This window comes from Scatophagus argus, chromosome 8 (genome assembly GCF_020382885.2).
Source record: "Scatophagus argus isolate fScaArg1 chromosome 8, fScaArg1.pri, whole genome shotgun sequence".
Classification (NCBI taxonomy): domain Eukaryota; kingdom Metazoa; phylum Chordata; class Actinopteri; family Scatophagidae; genus Scatophagus; species Scatophagus argus.
Genome location: NC_058500.1, coordinates 16,430,847 through 16,456,727, shown reverse-complemented (window position 1 = coordinate 16,456,727; position 25,881 = coordinate 16,430,847). Strand labels below are relative to the sequence as shown.

Genomic DNA, 25,881 nt, shown 5'->3' with positions numbered 1-25,881 from the left:
TAGTGCATGTCTTATTAAGTAAAAATATCTAGATGCAGGCCTTTCCCTAGACTTAACTGTTGATTTAATTAAAACTCAGACTGGTATAACCTTTACTGAATTTGACAAAGAGACAACAAAGAAAGGCAAATGTTTTAATCTCCATGATCCATGAAAAAACACAACTTTACAACCTTAGAAACTAATGGATTCTGATGAACAGCAATAGTTATACAAGAACACATCTTAATAATCTTGACAAAACCGATAACAAAAAGCTCACCAGTAACATCAAAACAAGCACGATTTCTATTTACATCGTGGTAATGCATAATACTGATCCTAAGCACAAATAACCCTAAATTATTTTACTTTTAAAGCATTAAAGTGCTTTTTCTTTGACCAGTTGTTATTTTCTAGGTGAAAGTATGTATGTCTTTGTAAGTAAGAAGGCCTTTATAAAAAAAAGATCGCTGCAAGTTAAGCACAAATTATTATCATGGTACAAAGTCATGTAGTTACTACAAACAGTTTTGACACATTACTAGAACTGCACCATGGTTAATCATGCTGGATGATAATCTAGAAATTAAACTGGAATGTCATTAAATATACACAGACAAGTGCCATGAAGATAGGCTACATACTAAGTACATCACTAACTATAATCAATATATGAGAACCTTGCCCTGCAAGGTTTTTCAAAATGCAAAGAGGAAGAAAATGCTACTGTATTGTCTTGTGTCTTGGTAAACAGGGATGTGATTCTCAATTTATTATTCACTATTCTGATTAGATCCCTGCTATTAACTTATAATACTGATTTTGATATTTTGTCTCTCTACTGTTTTGCAATGTGCATCTATACAAGAAGTAACACAGTATTTCTGTGACTTAATAAAAAAGTAATGGATGCAATGTCTTACATATGATATTGCATGTGCATGACTGTGATTTCCATTAGGAGTTTTTATGATTACACACTATTAATACCAAAACCCACTGAACAATTTTTTTAACAATGAAATGATGAAGGCATACTGAACTAGAGGTCATCACATTATCGAAGTCATTAAAAATATACAGAACTATATGTTCCCTTAGCTGTGAGTTTGTGTTACCATTCAATTCTATACATTTGGGTCAATTGGGAGATACACCGTTTTGAATATGAATACCCCTTTTCAACCACATCTATTCCAAAACATTTACAAGATATAGTATATACATTTTTACAAGTAAAGGAGAACGGGGAGAACAATAAATAAGTCAGCTGAGTACCTATTTTGTAATCAAACACAAAATTGCAATTAGTGAGTTATGAAATGGTGATCTACATCTATTGTGACATTTGTGCGATTGTGCAGTTGCTACATTTTATTTCCACTATAAATGTAATTAGAGGCTGAAAATGTGTCATGTATTATTGCACAGTGCAACCAAACAAAATCCTGTTAAATGTATTTCCCTGTTTAACACGCACTTATCGGAGTCCCCAAAGGTATAGTCCATGCCATTTGTGTTTAGCACTGCCTTGACAATGCTAATGTCATAGTGGTGTTTAGGATTGAGAACTCCTTTCATTTTCAATATTCTGCATGGAGCAAGTGTTGAAGCACAAAATAAAGACAGCACACGAAAGTGCATCAATATACTGAGAATGTGCCACACTCAAAACTAAGTTTGATTCTCTGCAAAATCAGTGAAATTTCATTCACGACTGAAATATAACAGCAACACTTAAAAGCACATTTAAAGACCCTATCCACATGCTTTTACTGAGTAAATAGGCTGATGCTGACAATAATATTGGCAAAACAGTCCAAAGATTCCTTTCGGGCTCAGTGAACATCACTTTCCATGAACTCCTCTTTGATGGAGTGCTTGCTCCGTGACAGCTTGCAGTCGGGCATATCAAAACCAAAATCAGCCCACTCATCAGTAGCAGCCGCCATCCCTGATGTCCCAACAACACCTGACCTGTTGGGGATGGTGATGGTGTGGCGGACACGAAAGTGCACAGCCTCCATGACACGCTGGCGTTGCAGTTCCCCGCCTGCTCCAATGGCTGCCATGGCAGAGGCAGCCATGTTGCTGCTGGAGCGAAGAAGCTGCTGGCCATGATAGTCATGGTGATGAGTAGAGGCAGGCAGTTGAAGGGAAGCACTTTGTTTCATGTCCTGCAGTCCTCGCCAGATGGCAAGACGGGACTGCTCGGGTATCTTCATTGCACCTAAATCCTGGTGAAGGCACAGTTAGATATTAGAGGAGTATAAATGCGTTCGCTTATAGATGCAAAAATATGGAAGAAGCACCAGAAAGACTAGACGGAATAACTTTACGTCTTGTTTTGATAGTTTTCTGTTTAATATTCACTATTTGTTGTTCTTGTTTTGTTTTTATTGTTCAATTTCCTATTTTTCCCCTGTTTTTTATGCAGTTCTAAACACATACTAAACAATTTGTTATTCTAATTATCATTTTCATTGTAAGATTGTGAGTGCAGGAACAGGGTGGTTACCTCCATGGAGAGAGTCTGGAGATGGTAGATAGACTGGAGGCCTTGGGAGGTGAAGTACTCAATGAAGTTCTGACAGCCCAGACTGGTTAGAAAACTGCATGGGGAAAAAAGCAGGGCTGCTTAGACTGCCATTAGACCACAGCTACAAAGCTTAAAGTAGGACTATAATATAAAAAACAACTTCGTTAACACTGATGAAAGAGTAGAATAAAGTATATTTTAACTTGATAAACAGATTTTTTAATCACTTATTTTTAGACAGAACTGAATGGAAAAGCACCTCTTTCTATTATGTTACATCATTATCTCACTATCTGCTAAAGCTATTATGAGTCAAAACTCAGTGAAAGAATTAGGACACAGATCACGTCTAAGTGTACGTAAACTATATTTCTTGATGGGTGCAGAGGTAGTAAAATCATAAACATGCATTTTTATTAATGATTCATAAGGCCATGCTTGCTTTGATGAAGAACCTTTATTATAAATACATGAAATGTTAAAGTTTTGTCAACATACAGTGTGATCAAAAAATAGGCTAACTGTGGAGTTTAACTGCACAATAAATTTAACAGTGTAAAAATATGTCAAAAAATTTCAAAAGTATTAAAATGACTGCTTGACACATTATCAAAAAATATGAAAAACAATTTCAAATTAAAATTGAACAGAACTTAAACAATGGAAATTTCTTTCGAAGAAATTCTATGTAGTGCATTGCAAAGGCTGGCTGTATACACAGTGACAATGTGAATGATTTTAGATGCAAGTGTGTGACACACATTTGGGCTTTTGGGTGACATAAGAAACCCTCTGGCAGCCATAGTGGAACACTACAATTCTGGAGCAGCTTGGCTGTATGACCAGAGTAAATAACATGATTAATGTGCTCTTTTGAGGGGGGGGGGGTTTACTTAACCCCCCTGTTATGTTACAGGTCAAACTGACCCTGTTATAACAGGAGGGTTAAAACATCACTGAATTAACTCCCATACCACAGCCTTTCCAGGTAATGTCTTTCTCCAGTTGTATTCTATATAGACAGCATTTCCATGCAGCCAGTTCTCCAGTGGACCTTCATTATGGCACCAGCCATGGTTGTTAGGAATTGATTGCAAGCATTTACAAAGCAGCTTTAATCAAATCAAACTGTATAATACAGTTACATCTAGATGCATTTTGCTACAAAAGGAACTTTCCCAAAAAGCTGTTTGTGAAAAAGTTTCTACATTTTGGCCTCAACATGACACCCACTCGTATTTAACCCAAAAAGTGCATCTGATTGTCTGCTGGCCCTTTACAGGAGAATAAAGAAGGAGTGTCATTGGAGGGTGAGGTACCTGACAAGGCTGGGGTCAGGATTATACGGAGGGGGCGGGCTGCAGTGGGGAGCAGACACTATAGTCTGACTGCTGTGGCCACCATTCATATCACCATTGGCCTGCATGTGGTGGCTGTTGAGCATGTTTGAACCTGTGAGAAAGACAAGGACGATCAGTAAAATAACGAGCAGCAAAATAGCACAAAGAACTGCAGAGCAATGGCACCAGCAAGTTTTGTTAGTGTTGATATTTTTTAATCTCTTTTTTTTTTTTTTTTTGACAAACTGGTTGGTTGGAAGCAAATTATGACTATATCTGATTTGGTCTGACCTAGAAACTCACCCATATGAGCTATAGAGGTGGGGGCAGTAGGGTGTTGCTGGGACTGCTGCCCCACCAGCTGGTTGACTGAGGGCGGTTTGCTGAGGCCTCCATGGACATGAAGCTTGTTCATGTTGGACAGTGGAGAGTAAGAGGAGGGGGATGCTATATGGCTCCTAGAGAAAAGAGGAGAATGTGGCTGAGGTCAGAGGTTGTTTGAACACTTCGATAAAGTCAGCAAATTTAGCTTTTCATAAGGCTTATTGTGTTCTATTGTGAAGTTATAACTTTACCTTTTTAAGCACAGATTTCATCTGAAAGTTAGTCTGAATGAAAGGGGCATTTGTGTGTTTTTATGTGCCTTTTTGTGTGTGTGTTTGAGTTAATCATTTCTTTTCACTCTCCCATTTATGTACAGTGTGGATGTGTGTGTAGCAACAGCTATCTGTGCGCTTGTACACATGTCAGTATTGGGGTAACTCACGGTCTCTGCAGAAGTTGCTGCTGTGTTTGTTGTCTGTAGGAGTCCACCAGTTGTTGTGGTACCAGATCCACCAGCTCCAAGCTGTCTTTAATCTTCATCAGCAGCTCAAAATTCTCCCGACCACGAACCTACGCACAAACACAACACATGCAATTTCATAACATATTTTCCCAGTCGAGGACTGACTTGTGACCCCCCCCCCCAAACAGTGGTAGTGGTAGACCATTTAAATATTTATATTTAAGTCTGAATTATCCAACTGTGTGAAATGCTCTTACAGGAATATAGTAAACCTCTTCTTCTCCATGACGCCTCTTCCTCGTGTTAATATTTGGGCTGGGAATATTTGGCGGACTCTGTTTGAAGTCTGCAGATGACAGGAAAACAATTCTAATTAATCAGATTTGTAACACATTTCACAATCTCATTATTTTTTAGGACCTAGATCTGTCGGACCTCTTTGGTCAGTGTTGATAAATGAATGCATGCCAACAGCTAGACAGCTGGACAAATATCATAATATATGAAAAAATCATTGATCTTTATCAGTTGAACTAGATGTAGTTAACGTGAATGTGTTATTCACTTGAGTTCAACTCACTGCGCTTGTTGGCACTGCCATTTTTGGACACACTTTCATTCAGGGCCTGTTGTTCCCTGAAGTGGTCCTCATCTGCTTTTCGGTCTCGGCCAGGACATGCACATATCCGACCTTCAAACGACCTTCTGCCCAACACTTGACCACTGCAGAGATGACAGGGGACAGAAAATATATTCATCAAGTTAAGTTTAAGAAAACCTGGTAAATGCAGGTTCTCTAACAATCCAAATGCAGTCAAAGTATGTTTTTGCTATTCAGTGTTGGTTAAATTGGTTTTGGTATTGTATTATTGGTATTGTTTGCACTATACTTTACATTCTGCTATCTGTATTGTATTTTATACTTCCTGTCCAAAGACATTGTAAGCTTGTTTAGGAAGGTGTTATATAAATAATAATAATATTTTTTATTAGTAGTAGTATTAATAGTAGTAGTAGTATACTTTACATTTGTAAATTCACAAAATGGAAGCACCTAGTGCCAGAAAGAACAAAGATAGCTTTAGTCCATTTGACAAGAGCTGGATTGAATTGTAGGACAGAATTGTTGGTTGAATTCAAAAGAAGCACCTTGTCTTAAGTGTCTTTGTGTATGAATTGTGAATTCCTGACTTACTCTCTGGTTTCCAAGGTGATGATGATGAGGATAGGTCTCCTGTTCATTCCGCCCACACAGCTGCTGTTGCACATGAAGTTATAGAGGATGGTTGTAAACTCAGTCCCCACCTGAAAACAGAAAGCAAAGAATCAAACTAATAAGTGGATGCTGAGGGATTTAAAGGTCATTGGTTCAGTTGTTTGGTTTCTGACACTTATAAAGGAATTCCACTATCTTTTTTTGGCTCAAACAATTTCTTTCAATCTGCACACAGGCAAACCTCTCAGAATAAATGTGACCAACCCACCATCAGAGGGCAGTGTTGTGGCACATGTTAAATCTGCTTTTCATTAACCTCCTCAGGTGCAGTCACACTCATGATGATTTCTCACTCTGGTGCCTGTTTGGACATGCCTGGTATCTGTATTCAGAGATGCGCTTTCTATGAACTACCTTACCGGAATGGACTGTTTCTTTGGTATAAAATTGACTCATCTATCGTGCGTCTTGAATAACATTTGACCTTAATGTACAAAATATTTGGAAAAATATTTTATATAATGAGATTTGTAAACATTTGCACAATTTAACAATTTTTAATTTCTGTTTTTATATAACATCAGCCCCATTTTTAATAATATCAACCTCACTGGTATGATTCATAACATGAAGGTATAAATATCTATATATATTTACTTTAGACCATAATTCTTGAGGTGTAAAATCACGAATCCTGTCTCCAAGGGACCTAACATAAAGCTGTGATGCAGACTGAAGCACCAACCTGTGGAGCCTCATAGGGCACAAATACACTCTGTCGACCAGTGACGGGATCATCCACGTACTGACTGAGGTTATTCCCCTCCACTCGGATCAGGTGACTGGCTGGGGCTGCTTGGCCTGTGGAGAGAATGATGGAACAAAGATGAGGACTCTAGTGAAGTGCAAAATTCACATCATAGCTATGATTATGTATTATGTAGTGCTTCCCCTCTGCTTTCACAGTCACTGACACCATAATTCACAGTTATGGGTTTATTTTTTTAAAGTTTGAAAGTATAAAATAACCCAGTGCAGTCAGTTCAAGTCAAAGAACCAGGCCTCATACCATCATTGAAGTCTCGTCCTAGTTCATGGTTGGGGCAGCGTTTGACTACTTCTGTGACGTGCTCTGCCTTCTTGTAGATGGGCATGGCTCTGATGATGCTGCCATGTGGAGGAGAGGAGGACACTTTGATTTGGATTGGACACGTCTTGGCAATCTGACAGTAGAGCTTCTTCAGCAACGGAGAGTACTGGGTGGGAAAAAAAACATAGACACAGGGCCGGAGGGGTTCGAGTCAGAGATTTGGATCTGCATGTATGTATGTTAGAAAGTGTCGTCTGCCTCGGGTATTCTCCCAACATCACAATCAGTCCCTTACATGAGAGTGTGAACTAATGTCGACTGTAGGACGGTTTTCTTTACCCTTTCAATTTAACTTCCAGTTTACAGTTCAGATACAGTTTTTGGAATAATCTACTGCAAATCAAACTTAGGACATTAAATACACACAAATGGAGTGCTGTGTCATCTCAGTTTCACATAAACAATTTGTCGCTAAGGATAAATGTAAGGAGGAAAAGAATCTGTGGCTGTGCACTGACATCACAACAAAAATCATATTTCAGGACTTGGAATTGCTGAAATAACAATTTGCTTTGATTCATTAAGTCACCTATCAGCACGGCAGCTAAAAGAGTATCTTAAACAGTAGATGACAAGGTGGACCAATGGAGAGCTGGGTGATAATATGATGATAAAATAATGGGGTGTTACCACAGGACATTGTAATTATCACATAAAATCATGACTGCATAACAAAGAGAGAGTATGAAAGGAATGTGAAAGGGAAAATACAAGAGGGCTGTAAAACAGCCAGCAGTAAAATTACGTTTGTGTAGTAATTACTGTGTTATTAGAATGAACAAATGATTATTATCCAGCAGACTGGGTTTGTGGGTAGAACAGTGTGGTGCTGGCTTGTGAGATATGACAGCCGGCAGAGGAGAATAATACGTTTAAGAAGACAGATTTGGAAAAATGGTGTCAGATAAACAAACCACAAAAAAACAAAAATATTTTTCACTACTGTCAATCAGCTTTTTCAATCATTGTTCATTGAGTTCATTGAGAATTTGTCGAGCTGTCTGCAATGATTCCTCAGTTTAAAAGCATTTCAACATGCGTGTAAACACCAGTACAGATGCATCCAAAGACATCGGAACAAGGGACGGAAAAAGCCTTAACATGCCCCAACACAATCACGAAATCTCAAAAATCTTCCCTGTGAAATCAAACAGGGACGTTCCAGAAAAAACTAAGAAGACAATTGTCCTGTGTGGACTTGCTATAATGGGCCTGAATACAAATGTAACAGTGCATCCTATGGCAGATATACAGTGCATGCACCTTAAAGTCTGTTTTGCTGCATATGATCATATTTGACTGGCATTCAGGTGAGATTTCAAGCTCTGAGTTTTTATCTGGAAGAATTCATCAGATAATATACCATTTGGTGAATGCTTTTATGTAAGGAAAAAAATCATAGATGAGTATGCTTTTAGCATTGGAGCTAAATCCTGAAGCCTACTAACACCTAGATCTCAGCAAAGTATTAATTATCTGCTGTCATCACTGATTTTTATTACAAGATAAACATGTTATCTTGGAAGTATTTACATCAAAATCCATCAAAAGTTCAGTTTATTAAATTCAGTTCATTTAAGATTCTATTGCAATAACATTGGTTAAATTATTAAAAATTAAATGTAATAACTTTTAAAAATTTTCCACTGACTATCCACACTCCGATTAGACTGTCCCACCAGACTGCCTCTGGCCCAGTGATGGCTGGGAGTCAGTCCAACACCAAAAACCACTTGGATTCCTTGTTGTGACACCGTTACTAAGCCCCTCATGTGCACACACACACACACACACACACACATACACACACACCCTTAGTCATGAATGAGCACTCCCTTGAGGCTAATGGAAATACCTGTGCACAACATTACCTATTCCCACCTAGATTTCCCTGACAAGTCTCAACAGCCCGTCCATACCATGAATAAATAATTTCTCTGAGATTAACAGCCAGACAGTCACTGGAATCTGTTCATGATGGTGGTTTAATGTGTTTGTGTAGAAGATCCAGGCAGCACACTGAGTTTCTGATTTAGTATCTTTACCCTGCATCACCAATGCAATGCTTTTCGGCAACTTACTGGCAAATGTCAGATGTGGAGACAACATGAAGAGCTTGTAAAGTATCATGGACATGTTCAGTCCTGTGAGGCAATTAGTCATTTACAAAGACCAGAAACCTTTTCTGCCAGTTAACTGAGTAACTGGGTACTCAGGGTCAAAGACTAAAGTGTAAAGACAAGACCTGTGTCCTGGTTCATACAAACACCACTCTACACTAACCATTTACCCTTACCTGGAACACTGTTAACTGACTCACACTCACGCAACCACAACTCATAAGTACTGTGTCTTATATGCAGACACAGTACTATGATTTGTGGTAAATAATTCATCCAGTCTAAAGTCTTGATGGTCCAGTTTTAAAAGGCACCACTGCAAAAAAACCAAAAAAAAACCCAAAAATGTTTGGTTCTTTATCCACAAAAAGGGTTGATAATGTTGATGATCAGTTGGGATCAGCATTTGTTTTTGAACACCTCGGACTACATGAAAAAGTCATAAATTACATTTTATGTTGTCAGTCTTCCCATGGGATGCCATGGGAGAAGTCTCAACTCGTCCACCACGCAGACTAGTGTGCACATGCACCGATGACACATTTGCGAATCTGTGAGTCCAGAAGTGAAGTGCAGCATTAAAAAAAGAATTACAGTATCTGACGTCTGTCTTCTTGTACAAACCATGAGCGATGGATAAACTGGACTTTGTTTGAGGGCATAGAGAAGGGTGAGGAATGGAGAGGAAGGACAAAAGATGGCGAGAGAGCAAATACAATTAGAAACTAATGTGATTATTTGTCGATGATGTGGAAAAAATATCCAAGGTGAGAAGGAGGAACTAAGAAACTGAGAAAAAAAATTTATATTAAAAAAGACAAAAACTGCACCACAAACCATTGCCAGTAGCCTCACTTTTCACCTATTTTAAATGAAATCTGTAAACAAATTTGTGACTACCTGTCACAAACACGTGTTGCAAAGACTATGCTTTTTATTACTAAGCATTGTGGACTGCAGACTCCCAGGTCATAAGTCTAGGGCAGACTGTGATGTCGACTTTATTTAATTTGCATGCTGGACTTCCAGAGGCTATCAGGTTTTGTGGTTAAGTTATTCTACAACAAAAAGTCTACAACTACAGTCCAATTTGAGCGACAAAGGTATGCTGGTCGTCTGAACAAAGATGTCCAGCAGTTTATCCCAAAATGTGGTGTGGCGATCAGGATTTAACAAGAGTGGTGTATAATCTTCCAACAAGCTATTTGCTTGTCAATTTTCATTGCAGTCCCATTGATCAGTCCATCAATTCAGCCATCTATCAATCCATCCATCCCTGCCTCTACATAGTGGACCAGTGGAGACAGGCCCAGACAGGCTCCTGAAGACAGGGTGATAATTGCCAGACCGTCATCCACATACACAAGCAAGAGCTTGCCCATGGCAAATTTGCTTAACTGTCCAAATATCGAATACGTTTGAGTACACACAGAGGCACACAGTATGCATGTTGTACAGTCTGTAATTATACTGGATTCAAATCAGTATAGAAAATTGGAGAATCTCCTTCACTCTCTTTGACGTCATGGTAATTGCTGTTTTCTGACTATTAAGGAAATAAAGAAAGGTGCAATGACCTTTTTTTTAACCACAGGTATTATTTAAACTCTGTTGTGTGTAGTTACAGATTTAAACCTGAAATAATTGATGAGTCATTCAAACCTATTATTTTTCTGGAAAAGAAAATCTTCAGAGAGCAGCAAATTGAAAGGTTCACTGAGAAGTGTTGAGGGAACCATTTGAGACACTTGTGATCTGAAAATAAGAATTCTGACACATATAACTTGTTGACAGATCACATAGTTCAACTTGACTTATATTCATTGTACTCTCAAGGATACATTTACAGTACTGACACAGTACATGGATAATGAAGTACAGTCTTCTTGACATGATGGCGGACACACACTGTTACACAATGTGTTAAGGGAGACACAGCAGAATAGAGCAAATAGTGTATTAGTTTCCTGGTTGATGGCATCCGACATACAGAACATTTCCTGACTGATGTTGATGCTGGATCGGGTACAATGTAGAAAACAATCCAGGAGGTCTGTACTTCATCTGCTACTTCAAAAATCATTTGCATTTGCAGTGAAAATTGTTCTGAATCACACAAACCCATGTGCGAGCAACATTATGTATCTTCTTGTGTATTTCCGAGATCCGTTGCTCGGCCAGAGGTGATGTGGCTGCAGATGATGCATAGAGAAATGAAGGGAAGGATGTACTGTGCAGGGCGTGTTGGGACTTGTGTCCTAACGGAGAGAGGCTAATAGCTGGGAAGAGCAGCTTCTGACAAGCCGCCTTGCAGTGCATGCTCGAGCCCGCAGCCACCGCATCACACCCCCCTCCCTCTCCTGACACATACTGTACACACACACGCACAAACTTAAGTCTGACTGTATGGAAAGAAGTCTTATTATCTGACAAGACTGGGGTGTTAGATCACATTTCCAGCCCCAGTGCATCCAAGCCAAGAATCATCCTCAAGAGGCAAGAGACTGGCAGAGTTTCAGAGTTATTATCACTAATGTATGGTATCTTGACGAGACAGGAGGGGGACTGGAGGATTACCAGACTAGCTTAACATGGGCTTGAATGGGCTTACTGTATGAGGAAACATTATGATTGTGTTTTTTGTTCCCATCAGTTTCATGCTGGTTTCTCTTCTCTTCTCTTCTCTTCTCTTCTCTTCTCTTCTCTTCTCTTCTCTTCTCTTCTCTTTCACTCTCACACTATCTTTCTCTAGTTGTGTACAGACACAAACCTAGCCTCTTGTCAGTCATTCATTTGACAGCTTGAGAAGGTGGGATTTGACGAGAAATGCTTGATGCAACAGGAATTTCTCGTAATCTCCTAAAGCACTGCGAGTCACCCCAGTGGGAGGCGGAGGGGTTGTGATGGGGGGCAGCTACTGATTATAGTCAATATGCCCCTATGGCACATGGCATTCCCCAACTGCCTGAGGCCACAAGAAATCAGCCAGAAAGCCAGTTTACTCCTTCACTCAAACAAGGAGGCTCATTCTGGTCCACAGTCATCCTTTTTTCAAGCATGTTCAAACCTGGGCCTTGCGCTGAATTTTGAATAAATGTATACACCCAGATGTGCATGCATATTACAAAGCAGAAACACAAATATCCTTATGCACCCCCTGCGTTATTTTTGGGAAATTCCCTGCCATTCACAGAAAGACATTCATTCTGAGAGAACTAGCGATAATCTCTTTTCTTTTCAACACTGACACCTCTAAAATAAGTTGCTGACATGATCTGAGCCCTCAAAAACATTTTGCCACTGAGCTCAAATCTAGAATAGAAAACCGTTATGTACACTGGGTTTGTTTTATCTGTGAAACATGAACCAACTCCTGCCTTGGAGTGATTCTCTTTTTTGCATTTCAAGAAAATGTTTTAAAGAAAAAAACCTTTTTAACATTTGTTAGGCTTCCTGGAAGTCCATCAATGATATCGTACGTTATGTCCTACAGGATCACACATGCATCGTTTCACACATCAAAAATGTTGTTGTTCCGTATCTGCTGTATAATAACACTTTAGTACATCCTCTGATACTTTGCCAATCTTCTAATCAGGAGTGCAAGATAAAAACAAAGCATTACAGTAAACTCTATAACAGCTAAGAGCAATCACCCTGTCTTTCTCTTTTTCTAATCTCTCCAGTTTAATGGCAGCAGAGGCATCTGAATAATCACAGGTTTCCTCACAATCCTTTTTCTGCTGCACCATCATCTATATCTTAAGTCGTGTGCCAGTCAAAAACGCCTTTGTCTCTCCTCCCGCTGGTAAAAAAAACTGCTGGCAGGTGAATTCAAAGCTGTCTTCTTTGTTCATAAAATTGGGATCATTTTCAAACTATTATCCCTGCAAACCAAAGCCGATAAGAGGAGTTTATTTTGTTGCAAATGGGGTAGGAGGGACTGCAGCAGGGTGGTGTAATGAGAGAAGATATCTGTTGGCAAGAGCCTTTCAATTCAAAGGAAAAAAAATATGATTTGATTTGATTTATTTCCTTACGTTATTAGAAAAATTTGAAACTTAAAACTAATGGGATGTCAGGGACAGTAAACTGAGTTAATCTGAAGAGCAGATTAGCATGTATCATGCTTAACCTAACAGGTTGAAACACGCTTCTGTCATATTTCATTTCATTGCAGTAATTTTTCTCAGGTAAAACAAACTCATAATTTTGGTCCATGTTTTCCTTTGTTTCTGGCACTGCGGTTTTGCCGTGTGAAAGCCCTGAGTCAGAGAATGGAAGTGAGAGAGAGGAGATGATGGACATATGAGAGGACAGGACGAAACTTTAGGCGCCAGAAGTGACAGCTATAAGTGTGTGTTAAAAGCGGAGGAAGAAAGAGACAGAGGAAGAAAAGCAGCAGGTCAAAGACCACCGCTCTAATGTCCAGAGGGGATCTTCTTACATCACTGAGGGCTGAGTAAAGAAGCACACCACGCATGGTTACTTTCAGCAAACACAGCCGCGGAGGAGCCCCTCAGTCGATCACACAGGGACATTCACAGGCCTGAACGCTTACCCACACACACGCAGTTTGTCTCTTGGATCTCTTGTTCCAGGGAGGTCAACTGTGTGACACTCAGAGGTGACACCTCTCTAGCAGGAGACCTCTCATTGGGTCATGACAAATTATACAGCTTCCATTTCGCTTGTCTGTCACCACCATCACAATACAAAGTAGAGGTGTGGTTTGTTGAAGTGTTGACTTAAGCTCCCATGTTCTTTTTTTTTAATTTATTTTGTTTATTATCTATGAAATGAAACTACTGTACTGCTGCTAATACTACTGCTGCTATCATGTAGTAAGAGCAACAATTTTCTGACCTTTATGCTTGTTATATTAATATGTGTTATATACAGTCCAACATGTGGAGGACACGTGAGACTCATGTCCTAAAAGTTCAAATCAAATACTAGATAGTGACTGATATAATATCATTACAATGTATTGTAACTGCACTGATCTCTGCACTGTGCAGCAACACATGATGCAACAATTCCTAGATTTATATTACTCTCACTGTAGGGGAATCTATTAATAGCTTCTTACATTATATTGAACCACGTACTTTACAAGACAAAATGCTCTCTAACAACAGCCTCAGAAACCAAAATGTTGTTATTGACAAAAACTTGTCAAAAACAGCAACAAAGACTCAAACATTGTTCTCTTTTAACAGAGTGAGTGCTAAAACTGTCTAAAAAGACAAACACGCACAGATGAAAAACTGTCTCGACCACATGCCAAACTTTCCCTGTTGCGCTCATCACGTTATATTTGACTACAGGAGGTGAGCAGAGGACAAGATGAATCACTGAATGATGCACTGCTTTCTCTTGCATGCGACACGCCCGCACATGTGCTGGCTTGAGTGAACGTGTGTACATACAGTGTGTAAAATTATGTCTTTGTGTTCTTGTTTATGTGTGAGCGTAAGATAGTCACTGGGTAAAAGAAAGGGTCCAAAAGAAAGAAAGAAAAAAGAAGCAGAAAGACAGACAGATAGAGAGAGAGAGGGAGAGAGAGAGTGACAGAGACCATGCCAAGAAAGTGTGTGTACTCACGGTCCATGTGGCTGACTTGGCGGTGCTAGACTGTTGGAAGGACACCTGGAAGGTGTGCGGTCCCGGGTAGTCGGTGTTGGAGGGGATGGCCGGGGCAGGCGACAGGCCCTCGAAGGTGGAGTTGGGCTGGGAGTAGGGTGAGGGGGTGGGCACGGCCGACGAGGAGGCGTTCTCGGAGCTGTAGGGGCTGGCGGACGTTGCACGGCTCCCCAGGCTCTCCATGCTGCTGCTCAGCAAGTTGTATTGGGACTGGAGAGAAAAGAAAAGATAAGAGAATAAGGGAGGCGAAGAGGGAGGGAGGAAAGAAACGAAGGGAGGGCACAGGTAGAGGTGCTGGAGAGACACGGGCTTGGAGGCTTTGAGGGAGGTCAGATTACACTGGGATGAGAGAGTTGCACGAAGTGTGTGTGTGTGCGTGTGTGTGTGTGTGTGGGAGCGAGAGAGAGAGAGAAAGAGAGAGAGACTGCATATGTCCCACACATATGCAGTCTCTCTCTCTTTCATGCATGTGTAACTATCCATAACCAACAATGAGCACATTTTGTGTGATTTATAAATGAAAAATGAGATTTGGTGTTAAAGTCATGCAAAGCTAAGGAAGACTTGTGTGTGTGTGTGTGGGTTTGTGTGTGTGTGTGTGTGTGTGTGTGTGTGTTGGGGGGGTGAGTTATGGTTGCAGTGAGGTCCCAACAGTAGCCTCCTTGGGGCTACATGAAGCAAGTTGTAAAACACAGGCGTAATCTGCCTAATTGCCTGCCATTCCCCTCTTGTCCTTTCTGCTGTGTTTGAACAGAGGGAAGATTTGTTGCACTGTCACAGTTGACACACTCTGTGAGGCCCGTATATAGTTAGCTCAGAAGTTACTGAAGAAGGAAAACTCATGCATGTTCATTTGTTGATTTCTTCTCACACTACTTGAACAAACACAAAGACAAGTCAAACAGCCAACTAGAGTTCTTGGAAGAAATATGAGTCAATTATCCCATCAATTTAACATCACTTGATTCAGATTCAACAAGACAAACCAACCGCTAAATGAACACACAAATAATTTAAATCATGAATTCAAAAAATGATATTCTCAGATTTATCCCTGCTGTTTGTACTGTACATATATGTGTCAAATAGCTGACACTGATGCCATGCTCACATTTAAAGAGTCACAGCTTTGCACACCACACACCCACACACACACACACACACAGACCCCTCAATTATTGCAGAAAAAGCAGAGCAGAAAAAAATATTTTTTACCTTCTTTTTCACGTAGTACATCCTCTAGAGCTTTAGTCTCATTTGTCAGGTCTTCAGTCAGAAAAGAACAAACACAGCAAAGCAAAGAGAGCGAGAGACCACAGCCTAACCAGAAAGTTCAAGCAAGGTGTGCATCAGTGGACACACTGCGCACACACTCACACACACACAGACACATGTGCAGTCAGGGACAGACAGGGAAAAAGGTGAGGACTGGTGTGGAGAGAGAGAAACTGTAGACTGAGAGGAGGAGAGAGAATGAGAGAGAGAAAGAGAGGGATGGGAACCCAAAAAATGGTACGACGTTCTAATTATGGCATGCCCGGACATAGACGGCAATGCTGGGACGCATGTACACACACGCTCCAAAACACCTTGTGAAGGCCTGCACTGAGTAAACACTGTCTGGTCTAACGGAGAGTCAAAGAGACAGAGAGAGACAGACAAAGAGAGAGAGAGAGAAAACACATGAAAGAACAAGAGTTCAAGGGTCAGACTCCCTCACTTAGTATTGTACATCAATACAGCATTAAATCAGCTTTCAGGTCTGAATATATTTAAAGACAGGGACTCTTAAACACTTAAAACACCTTGGAACAAATCATTGATACTGGATAGAAGTTATGTTTGTAAATGATCTATTTTAACTGTACATATTATGGATGTTTTAAATCCAAACTGAAGACTTTCCTGTTTCCTTTTTTACTCCACCTTTAGCCAGAATCCAAACTATAATACTAAAGTACAATATAGTATGAATATTATTTAGCAAATTACTGCCCTATTTGGGGTATTAATATTTAGTTTGTATGCAAAAAATGTCACCAGTCCAAAAATGCATCTTATGCTTAAACCTTGTCAGTGTGGACTAATGAGATTCTGACATGCCCTCCTCACCTGTGATTGTAAGCAAAATGATTACAAAATCATGACATTTAACAGAAAATGACCTTGGTCCTGGTGACCTGTTAGTCACTTGGTTGTTCAAAAAGCACAGACAGTACAACAGATAATAAGAGTATGTCAGGTGAAAACAGTACTGTCCCCTCACTGCACACCTCATGTCCATTTAGACTCTGGATGCTGGATCATTTCCTCATTATTTTTTCTTGTCATATTCACTTACACTTGACTTAAAGTTATAAATCTCCTGTCTGAAGCACAACACTTCTCCTTGCAGTACTGCTCCTCCGCTCTGCTTTGTGTTTTTTACCTCAGACACTGACAAAGAGCACAGACACAAAACCGAGACAAAGTTACACAAGATGTATTGTATGCCAACTTGTGTTTCAATGCCATGGTTCATCAGATGACATCAAAGCAGCGGGTCAATGTCCTAGACCTAATACAAACTCTATAGGTTAAATGAGGAAACACACATGCGTGGATGTATGGATCTATATGTTGACTCTAACTCAGGTGCATGCAGGACAACACCTTATGGGGCACAGCTGGGTTCAAAACACCCAATGCTGTATAGTGGAGATGTTCACTTGTTTACATTCTGGGTGGGCAGCCTCACATATGTGGCAACATTTCCTATTTAATCATGTACTGTATATCGAATGTCAAACCGAAATCATTAATCACTCTATTGCTCAGTTGATAGAGAGTTAGTTGGAAACAATTTTGAGAAACTATTAATCCTTCCAGTTATTATTTTTAAGCAAAAATGCCTCAAGTTCACTGCTTTTCAAATGTGTTTTGGTTTTCTTTCTCATATGGGATAACTAACTGAATATCTTTGGGGTTTGGAATGTAGGTTTGGATCAAAAATTAAATTTGAAGATGTCACCTTGAGCATTTTTTTTTTTACTATTAACAGAGAAAATAATTATTTGTTAGTGGCAAAGTATAATTTGCTGAGATACACGTGCTCACCCTCATGAAAAGTATGAAGGTAACTAGCTGGGCTTTACCACCTTTGAAACCTTCCTCTAACAGGTATTGCCAAAGGTCCAGTGAGAGGTGTATGTGAAAAAAAAAAAAAAAAAAAAAAAAAAAACACTTCACATACACACACCTACTGTCACACAGACACATGTGCTCACAGGTGTGCTCACTCTTAATACCTGAACTTGATCCGCAACAAGTTGAAACAGAGCTAAAACCTCCGCCCCCACTGTGTAAGCAAGAGTGTGTGTGTGTTCGCTGTGCCTAAGTGTTTGAGCCTCTCATCCCGACAGCATCTTATGTCCCCTATGGGCAGCCATAGAGGTAGCTGCCACTCAAAGCCAAACTTTAAAGGCTTAAATCATTTAGAAATGTAGATAAGCTGGCCACAACATCCGTTGCTTGTCAAGATGAGTGAAAAACACAAGAGGCTGAGGATAAGGAGAGGTTCACCCTGCTAGTGACCTCTGTTTACAGCCGCTCATTAACTGAACTTTATTAAACAGCACACTCAGTTAACAACACGGACTCACACTTTGTCATGCGGCCCTGCTGAAGTTAGGAAACAACATGATCAAAATGAAAAGTTAGGCTATGTAAATGAATGGCACAGTATCATATGAAAAGTGGAGCATGTCTCGACGAGGTCAGTTATGTTACACGGAGGTGATGATGAGAGGATTTAAAACGTGCACTGATGTGCAAGAAGGCTGCCCTCTGTTGGGAATGTTTGGCAAATACTGGATATATCATTCATTCTCAAGAGGTCCACATTCACAACTACCTGTAGAATACTTGTAGATATACAACACATTTCAAGTAGTAATAGATTTCTATAACATCTTCAGAGTTAATTCCTAAACACTTCACGATACTTCAAAGTTGAAACAGCAAGCCATTGCATCATGTGGTTGCATCAGTGTTTCTGGTGCCTGTGTCATCCATCTGTGCAAACGAATCCATCTTGTCGTGTGATGTAATGATAACCAAACCAGTCTAACCATAGTAGCATACATATCGGTCTATTAAGCACACAAATTCAAATTCAATTAGCCATGGCCACTTAGCCATGAGTGAAAAAAACAAGAGAGCGCTGGTCTGCCAAGCAGCCTGATGAGTCATGAGCATATAGTCTGTGACGTATTCGACTGCCACCAACCTGAACTGAAGTAATGCTAGAACTTCCACACCTCAAAACACCAAGCACCTCCAAAAGAGCAGTCAGATGCTATTTTCACAATATTTTAAATCAAAGTTCTGAATATGCCCGAACATAAACAGCTCACTCGTCCACTTACCACACCCCACAGCATCTTAAGGCTCCTGAAAGATAAGATGGGGGAGTTTCTATGATGTCCCTGTTTCCCGGCTCTCATTGGACTTACACTTTGCTGTGGTCAAGTGTGACTGTAAGAGTCGAATCCTCCATGGCCAACTGACCCTTCTGTGGAGCAAGACATGATGGAGGATGCAGGAGACGTCCTACTTCTCCTCTCCTCCACTTGTTTCCCTTGCCTGACTGGGCCTCACAACTTGCTTTGCATCTAACAACAAATCATCGCTCCGCCCCCCTTTTTCTGTCATGACTATTCATTAACTGGCCAGGCAGGTCCAGGCTTGCCCGCTTAGATTAGATCCTACCAATATTCCAGATAAGATGGGGATGGAAACATAGGTGTGTTTAAGAATGACTTCATATTTGGAGGACAAAAATGGAACAGAGTGAACAAATGTGCAAGATGACCCTGCAAACACTGACAATCAGTAAAAGACGGTGGCATTGGTCTCTGTAGGCCCATTAATTCTTTTTAAATGTAATGTTCTTCATGGTGGTCAAGCTGAAAACTGGACTGTTTGTCTTTATTCATAAAAAGTAAAAAGTTACATACTTCCTGTGCATACGAAAAATATGCAGGTGCATACACCTGCAAGCATATGTGCATGTTTGTTAATGCACAGAGACACACCCCTGCCTACAGATGGCTCTACAGCAAGGGGTCCTGGCTTGGGGTTTAATTAGCCCTCCCTCAACACACACTCACACACACTCACACACACACAGTCCCTGCAGACCGCTCAGCAGGGAGACAGAGAGAGGGAAACGGCTGCAGAGGAGAGGGAAACTACATAGGAGGGAATCTCCTCAACACTGGAGGGAAACTGTGAAAGGGTACAACAAACAAAATGGGATCCTGGGAATCTGTGTGTGTGTGTTTGTGTGTGTGTGTGTGTGTGTGTGTGTGTCTGTCTGACACAGAAGAGAAAAACACCCAACAGATTAATAAGCAGCAGATTTCCAAAAGAAAAAGTAAACACTGACCGCAAAGCTACAAAGTCCCTACCATCACATTATCATTATCGTTCATGTCCCTCAGGTAGTAGACTTCCATGGAGCCCTCAGCAGTGCTGCGATGGCTGCCCGGGGTGCTGGTAGAAGGCAGTGGACGCTCACCTGGCTGGCTGCCCGGGGGAAGCTCAAAGTAGGTGCTATCTGGCTCCCTGTGAACATACAACACCATGGACACAAGTTGATGAGGGATGAGTTTTCAGAAAATAATGAAAAATTAACAGCACAGCAATGTCTTGTAAAGTACAGACAGGCAGACATTTAAAGTCATCCGAATAATTTTCAAGTATTAGCCAATTGGTGTTGAGGTAAAGCATTTTTTTTGTAGATTAAAAATAGAGTATTTTGGTGCTGCTTGTCTCATTACAGGGAAGCAAAGTGTTATTTCCAAGTATAGAAAAGCTGTAGTATACTACCAGCTTTACCCCAACATTAGACTCACGTGATACTGTTTAAAGACTTTTAATGCACTGAGAAAGGTTGGCTCCAGTCCCAACATACAAGCAACATTTAGAAAGAAATGAAAGCACCTTGGCTGAAGAATGAAAGGATTTATTATATATTATGTCATGTGAAGAAATCATTTAAGTGGCAGAAAACCCAGACAACTGTTGGTCTTTGACTCCTCGATTATCTCTGCACACCAGAAGTTATCTACATATTTTCATTTTTTTTCAAAATGTTCTGACATTGCTTCCGTCACAAGCCTCTACAGACTGCTGGTACCAACATAAAACTCACTCTGGGTTAGTAAATTGCAATAAATCCTACCCTGCTTCGCTCTTAAAATAATTCAGCAAATGCCGGAATCATCTGTGTTTTGTGTTCATTTTCAAATGCATTTTAATTTTTTTAATAAAACCATTACGTCATTTGGAAAAAATGAGTATTACAGTCTTGGGAAAGTAAACCAGTTGTCAGCAGGTGTTGTTGACACTCACAGGGAGCTCCACAGGTGCTCGAAGGTGCCTCCTTCTTCGGTAGCAGTGGACTGGGACATCTTAGAGGATGGATAGTCTGGTGAGGGGCAGATCACTCTGCAGAACCCCCCCACCCACACACACACGTACAAACACACACACACACACAAACAATCCTTTAGAACAGCATCATTGCGTGAAACAATACTGAATGAAATAATTACAGTCACAGAATTTTAACATGTTAAAAAGGATACACAAGTGGAAACAAACTGCACATGTCATCATTTTAGGATTTTATCAGTGAAAGGAGATGAAGCGGTTCAAAACACACACACACACACACACACACACACACACACACACACACTCATCCAGGTGTGATCACACCAATGTAATTCCAGTGAGGTGGCACGAGGTGTCAGGGGGCCTGGGCGGGCCCAGACCTGCCCGCCTCATCACCGTCTCACTCCGAAGGGAAACGTCCTTCCCTTCTGCAAAGTCTGAGCATCACCGCCTCCGCCTCTGTCTCAAAATAACACAGCCTGCTCTCTGCTTCTTTAAAATGTGTTCACACATTATGGAACTATTATGTCAAATATACAGTGGAGCTACTGCGGATTGCGTTTCAGTGTACCACGTCTTACTCCGGTTGTCAAAACACAGTGCCTGAAAACTCTGTGCCACAGTTTGACAGAGCAGAGGATGAAAGACTTTGGAGAGTTTGAAAATGTAAGCTACCTGCGAGGAGGACATCCGGGCCTCTCTGTGGTGGTTTAAGTCAAAACACTCGGGGATTGTCAGATAAATCCGTGCTTGTCATGAGCGCAAACTGAAAGTCAAATGGACTGCAGGTCTGTCGCGTAAAGCAGACAAAGACAGGTCTCCATCTTCCAGTTCGATGTGGCAATGATCACATCTAGCACAAAACCCCGTCGAGCATATTTGTTCGTACCAAAGTTTACTATGTTCACAGTGTCGCACCACAGCAGCGTCATATCTCCTTAGTAACCCCCTCTGTAGGACTGCACAAGAAAAATGTGTGGCAAGGGTGCAAGGCTTTAAAGATGCACGACGCAATAAATCACCATAAATGCAAACTATTTTTCTGAAATTAATGGCTTTTAACTGAACTGATTGTTGCGGCCCTGTCCATTTTCTCCGCACTCATGTGACCCTTTTCACTTTGCTCTGCACGGAATCGATTGGAGATTCGGCTCAGTAAACATCTGAAGTGATGTCATGACTGTTGAACAAAGGCCGATTTTTATCTTTTCTCCAAAGCTGATCCTGTGGCTTTTACCACGATTCTTCTAATAGGCCGACAGTTTAGATTCATGCGAAATGATCCAATGGACTGACACAAAAAAGAAATGGAACACAGGCGACATGCAGGCCTGCAGCGGCGTGGCTGCACTTTCCCGCTGCCCCAGAGGTGTGTGCCGCCGCAGAAACCACATCCCAGAGCAGGGGATCTAAGAAGACGCCTCTGCGGGATGACCAGAGGAAGCTGGCCTTAAGAGCTCTGCTGTGCAATTTAATTGCGATTCCACCTGGACACAGACGACTTTTTTTATTTACTTAGCCTGCAGCTTCTTTTCCCGACCAGAAATAACCGCAGAAAACCTCCTGTCCAACAACGCTTACACTGATTATTCATTAGCCTTTATGTTCTAAGGTAAAGTGTATGTACACGTCATGGTTACCTCAAAGGTGGGGAAATAGGAATACTCTACGATTTGCAGGTAAAGAAAACATAACCTACGATATCCAGTATTAGGCCTATTGCATCTGAAGGCATATAGAACAAACATTGTGCGTGCCTAAGAAACGTTGAAGAGAGACACAGAGTCTGGCATAGAAGACTCCTATGATAAAATATATAATTTGTAATTTGAACAAAAACATCGCGTATTTGGTTAAAATATTTAATAATATGGCTTGCACTTATAAGCAACATTTTTATTTTAACATTCCAAACAACACGCCTGTGTTATTTCTGTAAAGCACGGCCTCTGCTGGTTCTCTGTCCAAATGTCACTCCGTCCATTTAGGACTGACAGTACACTTCACCTGTCTCTACGGTGCGTCTCCACACCCGGGTTACGGCACCCATGACAACACACTCCGACATACACACAGTGCTTTCCCAAGGGCCATTTTATGCAAGAAAATCCACAGTCCCAACTGAGAAGAAATTAATTTTAAAATTGTTTTAGATTCGATCCTCCACAGCCCCAAGTGAAATATTTCTTATGCCATGAGGATTCAAAGGACGAGCTCGTCCCTATTGAGTTCATTGGGTGTCGCTCGTTATCAAAGCTATGAAATTTACTGAAATAACAGCAAGTAGTCTATAAAAATAAGTAAATGCTAAATATCTCAGCCTTTTGTGAATATGATACTGAACTATAGTCATGATACATTAAAAATGACCAACACCTTTTCGACTTTTCCAAATGCAGCATACATGTGTTGTCTAATGTGAATACAAAAATCCAAGGGACACTAATATTAAAACTGCATATGTCTGTTGTTGGTGTTATTTCCAAGGCCTATTTATATTAAGATTTTTATTATTAGGCCTGTTTACTGCACTGTCCCAAGAATACGCAGCCAAACGCACACCTTTAAAAAACAATCACCCAAACCACGATCATCTGCACAATCAGCCCAGCGAAACAACCTGAAAGATTGCAACCGTTTAATTATTTGGAGTCACATCCAGCTTTAGCAAATTCTCAAGACAGCTGGGCCTTTTATTTGTCTGTAAGCTACATTTTTCGAAAATTGTTTGGATGTTTATCACATTTCGCAAAACAAAAAGCCGACAAACTGATAGATAAAAACACGAATTAAGAATCCAAATCACTGCTCATTAATCTATTCTATATAGCTCATTAAAATAAACCAACGTACCTGAAGGTTATTATTATTCCAATCCAAACACCCAAGAATTATGTTGCGCCGAGCACCTGCCAGTTTATTATCAAACATGCCAAAAGAGTGACCCTCCATAAAAACAGCAACAACAAAAAACAAAAAAAAATATCGACCGAGTTTACATTATGATAATAACAGCTGGAGATGATTGATTTTTCGAAGAAACAAAATTAACTGCGAGGAAACAGGAGGAAAGCTGATTTGCATGCTGTTCAGGGAAGTGTGAGCTTTGCTGAGGGAGACCAAGGAGGAGTTGAAGCGTTTTTTGCGCTGGGTGAAGCAGGGAGGCGGTAGCGCGGTTTGGGCGCACATAAGCGGGAAACCGTTTCCACCTCAGCAGGGACAGTATTGGGTAATATAGCTGATAGATGTTCCGAACTTAAAGTACAACACAACTTTGTGTGAATAAAACATAAGCCATAGACTAGAACCATTAAGAATGAAATAAAAATTAAATTAAAACATGGTGGGAAATACAAAAATGGGCCTGTTTCAAATATATGAGCCTACACAATGCAAACTTCCAAGTTGACTAGCTTGTAATACAAAATTATATTGTCAATTATACGTGCCTTCTATATTAATTTGATACACGCATACACGCACACACGCTCACAAACAGGAAAAAAGGAGAAATTAGAATAATGGACTACGTTTCCCAGAAGGCAAAAGGTAAAAGCCCGATGATGATTGGACAATAGCGTTGTGTCGTCATTCGCTCATACAAACAAACTATTAACAGTTAGACGTACAGCCTGTGCCCCGAAGACAATCATGTGAAGAAAAAACGTTTTCTAAACTAACTGTGGGACATTTAGCATTTCTCGTCTCATCGACGACAGCAACACAATTGCTAGTAGAGTTAAGTTTCACCTTTGAGTGGGAAGATAGTGAAGGTAAGCTACCTGCTAAGTTGTTAGTAGCGTTAACTTTACTTGCTAACGTTATTGTTGAATGAGTCCGTTGACATTTATGGTAACGACCAGGAACGTCAAGTTAACAGCTAACTCAGCGTGTAGTTTTCGCTTCTGTCCATCTACTGGCCTATATAACTTAAAACATAGTGATAGCAAGACGATAGAGTGACAACAACCTCTCTATTTAGACCGGGCCTATGTGGTATTGTTTTGCTTTCAGGCGTTCTTAATTGCGAGCCAGCTAGCATTAGCTATGCTAACTTAACTACCTGTTAATGTAAGCCAACTCTTTCTGCTTAGGTCGTATTTTGAAACTAACTTCAATGTTTGCGTCGGGAAGCATATGCCTTTTGATATGTTTTGTCTTGCATGGACAAAGATCTGTTTCTCTATGTGCATGTTTACAACGTAAAGTGTGTTTATTTATTGGATTTGTGGCGCCATCTTGTGGTAGCAGAAGGAAACAACAACCATTTATTCGTGATAATATACCAAAACCACCAATTTCATAAGCATTTAAAGTTTTGAAGAGACTGAGATGTGTGTATGTTAATGTAATTTTATGTTATTATGTCTCTTGTGTAGGAACAGTTGTGATTGTAAGATGAATTTCTCTGAGGTCTTCAAGCAATCCAACCAACTTTGTAAAGTTTCCCCAGATGGGAAATACTTGGTGAGTGGCTGAGATATCTTTTTTGTTTTATAATAGTTGCTAATTTTTAGTTTTGTCGTGTTTTGTAAGTGTAATGCAGTAGAAATAATACTTTTAACTCTGATTTAACTGGTTAGGTTTCTAGTTACGCATGACTGTGAGTATGTTAGAAGTCTTGTGGTTTTTATGAATTCTAATATATTGGAATGTATTT

General features: G+C 40.3%; 2 protein-coding genes across 6 annotated transcripts in view; one reads left to right on the top strand and one right to left on the bottom strand.

The window, feature by feature from the left end:
- Window positions 1–118: 118 nt before the first annotated feature.
- tp73 (tumor protein p73) overlaps window positions 119–25,881 on the bottom strand; it is a 26,834-nt gene continuing 1,071 nt past the window's right edge. The window contains exons 1-14 of one of the 5 annotated variants that reach the window (XM_046397806.1): window positions 24,075–24,344; window positions 21,177–21,272; window positions 20,231–20,387; window positions 14,742–14,990; window positions 6,934–7,120; window positions 6,610–6,725; window positions 5,844–5,953; window positions 5,229–5,371; window positions 4,906–4,994; window positions 4,628–4,755; window positions 4,165–4,319; window positions 3,841–3,973; window positions 2,501–2,594; window positions 119–2,219 (exon numbers count right to left, since the gene is read on the bottom strand). In XM_046397806.1, coding sequence (XP_046253762.1) covers window positions 1,821–2,219; window positions 2,501–2,594; window positions 3,841–3,973; window positions 4,165–4,319; window positions 4,628–4,755; window positions 4,906–4,994; window positions 5,229–5,371; window positions 5,844–5,953; window positions 6,610–6,725; window positions 6,934–7,120; window positions 14,742–14,990; window positions 20,231–20,387; window positions 21,177–21,235 — 2,019 coding nt within the window. In that variant the 5' untranslated portion in view covers window positions 21,236–21,272; window positions 24,075–24,344 and the 3' untranslated portion in view covers window positions 119–1,820. Of the gene's footprint in view, window positions 2,220–2,500; window positions 2,595–3,840; window positions 3,974–4,164; window positions 4,320–4,627; window positions 4,756–4,905; window positions 4,995–5,228; window positions 5,372–5,843; window positions 5,954–6,609; window positions 6,726–6,933; window positions 7,121–14,741; window positions 14,991–15,995; window positions 16,230–19,273; window positions 19,420–20,230; window positions 20,388–21,176; window positions 21,273–21,896; window positions 22,914–24,074; window positions 24,345–25,881 lie in introns of those variants that run through there. The other 4 variants (XM_046397805.1, XM_046397804.1, XM_046397809.1 and 1 more) reach the window with 4 other exon arrangements.
- Window positions 24,805–25,881, top strand: part of wrap73 (WD repeat containing, antisense to TP73) — a 13,633-nt gene continuing 12,556 nt past the window's right edge. Inside the window, exons 1-2 of the mRNA XM_046397811.1 lie at window positions 24,805–24,994; window positions 25,601–25,688. Of these exons, the coding sequence (XP_046253767.1) occupies window positions 25,620–25,688 (69 nt within the window). The 5' untranslated portion in view covers window positions 24,805–24,994; window positions 25,601–25,619. The remainder of the gene's footprint in view (window positions 24,995–25,600; window positions 25,689–25,881) is intronic.